A 5,497-nucleotide genomic window follows, 5' to 3' on the forward strand; every position below is an offset into this window, starting at 1 on the left:
TACTAGTTTGTGAGCTTTTACTCTTTAGAATAGCAAAAAAATATGCGTTGTTACTATCTCCAAGATTTATCCAATCAACCTTGGATCTCTGTCTCAACAGGTCCTCTTCAAGCTTAGCAAGCTCCAACACTTGATGAGTCTTTTGCTTTACTGCTTCAATATTAGTTACATCCATGCGATCATCAAGCAGATTTTGTTGGGCACACGTGAGCTCCTCTCTAGCTTTAGCCAACCGACTACTCAAACCATACAGGGGCTTGTGTAACCTCTTAACAACTTTCTGTAATCTGTAAAGTTTTCTCCAAGTTCTCTCCATAGGTCTCCCCTCAATGCCTTTCTTCCAGTCTTCTGCCACAGCTTCAAGAAAACCACTAGTCTTGGCTAAAACATTAGGAAACCTAAAACACTTCAACACCCTCTGATACTGGTTTCTACTTTCCAAGCATAGCAGGGCGTGGTCGGAAACCTCATGATCCAACACCTTCAGAGTAGAGTCTGCCTTAATATGCTGCCACTCGACATTACCGAGAATGCGATCAATTCTTGAGTAGACTATGCCATTGACTTGGTTGTTGGACCAAGTGAAATGGTCACCACAACTTTCTTTTTCATACAGGCCCACTTTCTCCATCATGTCTCGAAGATCCCGATACTCATGTTCTACCACATGGTTCCCGCCAATCCTATCGTGAACAGTCAAGACATTGTTAAAATCCCCCATCAAGAACCAGGGTCCACTCACATTCTGAGCTATCTTCTCAATATCCCCCCATAGAATTCTTCTCTTCTCAAGAGTATTATGAGCATAGATTGCAGTCCCCCACATTTGGAAATCACCGTTAGTGTTTCCAATACTGAAATGGACCAATTGATCAGTGTATTGAATACTCTTTAGACAGACCTTAGTCTTGTCCCACATGATCCACAGTCTACCATTCTCATGGGCATGGTAGTTGTCAAGGAAATCCCATTTTCCACCTAACTTATTCCTGACACCGTCCTTCTTATTATACTTTACTCTAGTTTCTATTAATATACCAATTGCAGGGCTAAGCTTCTTGAGACGGGTTGCTATCTCTCTACACTTCCCTGCCTTATTCAACCCACGCACATTCCACGAGATTATCATGGAACATAATCGAGTTTATATTATTATTAGTCATTTTACAATCAAGTAATCTATTTTAAATTTACATGTATATCTAATTACTATTCATTCACCAATGGGTCAATTATTCCCTTTCTAAATCGACCACACATTTACTCTTTTTTACTTTTTCAAGTAACAACTGTCTTTATTTGAAAGATAAAATTTTTATTTTCAAATGTCAATTTTTTTTCTCCATCTCATTGATATTTTTTTGTATGATTATTTAATACAATTTAGTTTATATGATTATTGTTCATTTTACAATTAAGTAACACATTTCAAATTCACATATATAACTAAATATATTTTATACTGTCTCAAATTGGATAATACCTCATAGTCATGTAGACAACTAATTTGCATCTCACGAATCACTATCAATACGATACACATTTAGTACAATTGAATTTATATGATTATTGTTCATTTTACAATTAAGAAACTCAATTCAAATTTATATATGTATTTAAATACATTTTATATTGTATAAGTATCTTGCTAATTTAGGTCATAAAACCTATATATCTTACTATTTGCTACATATCCAATTATTACACATTCATAAATTTTATTAACAAATTATTGCTAATTTATATGATTATTGTGTCGAGAAATATGGACATTGACCAAGTATTATTTCCACCAAAGAATCGCACATTCATAAATTTTATTAACAAATTTAACTCACTTTGAATTTAAAATTCTAACATAAATTAAATAACTCGAAGTTTTAAAATAAAACAAATTTAAATGTCTTTTCTGCAATATCTCATAAAAAAAATTATTTTAAGACTTGAAAACTTTATAAAAAAACATATCAAGCAATCAATACAATTTCCCTACACGAGTTAATTTAACTTTAAACATGTTATCCACGTTTCCACATATATATATTTGTAAAGTTGCGTTGCGCGTGGGATGGATCTTATAAGTATAATAACGATGTAGATTGGCAGGGTGTAAAATCATTTATCCAATGAAAATAATAAATTCTTTCTAGGAGTACAGGCAGTACAATACAATTGTCAAAATTGAAAAACCGGTTGAATTATGTGCAACTTTTTAATTTGCGAGGGGGCAGTGTACATAAAATTTGGGATACTTACATGCATAAAAAATTAGAGAAGAGAAAAATTTAAAAAAAATATAGTCAATGCAAATTATTTTATTTTATTTTTTTATATTATATTTTTTGAAATTTTTAATATTTAATATTTTCTTTGCATATTTAAATTAAAGTTGAAAATATTTATTTAATATGATTATTTTATAAAGTATGTGCAATATAGAAAAAAACCAAAACAATAGAAAATAAAATAATATTTTAAAAGATAAATAAAAAAATATGAAACAATTATATAAACGGTTAAATGTTCAATAATATTAAAATACATATTAATATGAAGTGGACAAAATCAATCAATTTTTTTAAAGTATTTGGTACTTTGTCCTCACTAGTTTATATTTTTATTTAAAACATAATTTGGTGAATTATTATTAGAATCAATTTTTATTTATTCATTTTTAAACAATAAATTAATTTTTATATTATTTTAAAATAATGATTCAAATTATCCTTTAAATTTAAATATTATTTGAGATTTTTAATTATGATTTGTGAAAATATATAATTGTTGAAATATTTGAAAAATATAATTTTTGATCTAAGAATGAGAGGATCTTCAAATTTCTTTGTAAATATTGAGTTAGGGGAAGAGATATGGTAAAAAAAATAAAATTAAAAAAAGGAATAATTTGTTCTAAACGAATTCATATAATTACTATTAATAGAGTAAACTTTTATCTTCACGAGAACATCATGGTTATTTTTTTCAAGCAAGTTAATATATATATATATATATATATATATATATATATATATATATATATATATATATATATATATATATATATATATATATATATATATATATATATATATAAAAGGGCCGTCTTTGAGGCCTCTAATTATATTAGTTATTTTATCAAATTAAGTGTCTTAATCTATTAAGTAATCTATTAAGTGATCAAATAAAATTGAAAGATTAATTAAATTTCTATTTAAAAGTTAATTAAATTTCATTTTAAAAGTTAATTAAATTTCATTTTAAAAGTTAATTAGATTTCATTGAATATGGACTCAAAGTTGAGTGAATATTAGGATCAAAAGACACAAAAGGGTTAAACTTAGTAACATGACACCACCGATAACTCTTACCGTATATTTGTATAACAAATTCCACCGTTAGATTGAACGGTATTATCATATAAATTATGTTTATGAAATTTAACATCAATTAAAAGTCATTTGACATGTCAATGAGATGCATTAAAACTAACGTCTTACAAAACTTCATGAAAACCGTTAATTTTTCTCATTCTCTTTAACATATCAAATAATTTTTTATTGATGAAATATTTTATAGGCATGACCTATATAATAATACCTTTCAATTCTACGGTGAATTTTGTTATACAAATATTAGGTGAAGAATTATCGAAGGTGCCCTAGTTCTCAAGTGTATTGAATTTGATATATATTCTCGCAATACCAATATTTGCCCTACCTTGACTTTGAATGTTAAATAAAATTATGCCCACATCCTGTCAAAATTTTGTGGTTTTAAATTTTGTTACCTTGACTAAGAAGACCTTTAAGTCTAACGGAAGAACAAGGTGGACGCAATATTTGACAAATGAATCACATATTGAAATTTTGGCAACAATATTGAAAGCATTATGATTGCGATTGAAATTTAAATAACGCGGTTTAAGAATATTTTTCCGACGAAAAAAAAAAAGTGACAGAAAGAACAAAATCATATTCAAGGCATATGTAATGTATGTGATGCAAAAGAGGTGACATGTTTGTGTGGTCCTCACTTTCGCAGGCTTCACATTCACCTCATATTGTATCAATCACCAACTAAATCATAATATAATTATTAACTATATATAAATACATAAACAACTCACTTAACTTTCTCATCATTACTCTAACTTAGAAAAATTTAGGGTTTTTTTCCTATGGAGTCTAATCAACAAAAAGGTCAACCTTCTCCTTCAACAAAAGTTGAAAGAAAGATTGTTGAGAAAAATAGGAGAAATAAGATGAAGAGTCTCTATTCCAAACTCAACTCTCTTCTTCCTAACTATAATCCCAAGGTGCATCATCTCTTCTTGAAAACATTCCTAATGTATTATAATAATGTTAGAAAATACTTTATAATTTGGTGTTATATTTTTCAATTTAATGCAGGAACATTTACCATTACCTGATCAAATAGACAATGCTATAAACTATATAAAGAGCTTGAAGACAAATTTGAAATTGGCTAAGGAGAAGAAACAAAGTTTAATAAGAAACAAAAGATCGCTTAGTGGCTGTTCGAATTCTTCTGGAGCAAAAGTAAGCATAAAATCACCAAAAATAGAGATTCATGAAAATGGTTCTTCTCTACAAGTTATGGTAACATGTGGGGTTGATGAACAGTTCATTTTCTATGAAATTATAAGAATACTGCATGAAGATCACGTGGAGGTCATCTCTGCAAATTCTTCACTGGCTGGAGATTCGGTTATTCATGTCGTGCATGCAGAGGTATATGCATATACATGGATTTCTTCTTTAATATTCTTAATAATGTTTAGCAAGGGAAATTAAATTAACATGAATAAACTTATGATTGAGATTGATTTGTTTTGTTTGATAATTACTTTTGTGTAGAATCCGCAATCATTGTTTCAATTTGGAGCGAGCAAAGTGGGCGAGAGATTGAAAAGGTTTGTGAATGGATCTATGGGCGAGGCACAATTAATAGTGCCTCAATTGTGGGATTTTGAGATTGGAACTGAGACTTGGGATCTAAATTCTATAGTAAACAAGTGTTTGTCAAATTCTTAAAGAAGAAGAAGAAGAGATACAACAAACAAATGCAGTGCACATTATAACTAATTCAAGTGTAGTATATGAAAGCATTTAAATATATTGTAAGAAGAAAATTGAATTGAAATCGCTTTATGAATCTAGAAGAACATGTATCATGGATTTTGAAATTTTGCAGAACTATATATATTTGCCCTAATTTTTTTAATAGGTGTTTATTAAACATAAGTGTCTTCGTGTGTAAGTTCTATAAATATATTAATTTATTACTTAATATCAGTTATATTTCTTTTTGTTTTTGCTTGGATTTTTAAAAGAGATGGTGATGGAATGGGATGAAGGGAGTGGCAGTCTGCTTGCAACATAGGAAGAAGAGGGAGATGGTGTGATTAGTTATCTAATGGCATAAAAATGTTTGCAGACTTAGGTTTTGTTATAGATTTAAGAAAAAAAAACTTTAC

The 5,497-nt window shown here is 28.7% G+C and overlaps 1 protein-coding gene across 1 annotated transcript; it reads left to right on the forward strand.

The window, feature by feature from the left end:
* The first annotated feature begins 4,177 nt into the window (after positions 1-4,177).
* On the forward strand, positions 4,178-5,193 carry LOC131651227 (transcription factor bHLH162-like). The gene is made up of 3 exons (XM_058920894.1): positions 4,178-4,315; positions 4,410-4,751; positions 4,878-5,193. The coding sequence occupies exons 1-3, from the start codon at positions 4,178-4,180 to the stop codon at positions 5,052-5,054; spliced, it is 657 nt and encodes a 218-aa protein (XP_058776877.1). The 3' UTR covers positions 5,055-5,193.
* Positions 5,194-5,497: the final 304 nt, after the last annotated feature.

The sequence above is a fragment of the Vicia villosa genome, linkage group LG2, assembly GCF_029867415.1.
Source record: "Vicia villosa cultivar HV-30 ecotype Madison, WI linkage group LG2, Vvil1.0, whole genome shotgun sequence".
NCBI classification, from domain to species: domain Eukaryota; kingdom Viridiplantae; phylum Streptophyta; class Magnoliopsida; order Fabales; family Fabaceae; genus Vicia; species Vicia villosa.

Bases quoted from the DNA above. Each gene is read 5' to 3' on its own strand.
- LOC131651227 (XM_058920894.1), top strand. From the start codon at position 4,178: ATGGAGTCTAATCAACAAAAAGGTCAACCTTCTCCTTCAACAAAAGTT. The intron at 4,316-4,409 runs GTGCATCATCTC...AATTTAATGCAG, and splicing joins TTCCTAACTATAATCCCAAG to GAACATTTACCATTACCTGA. The intron at 4,752-4,877 runs GTATATGCATAT...ACTTTTGTGTAG, and splicing joins TTCATGTCGTGCATGCAGAG to AATCCGCAATCATTGTTTCA.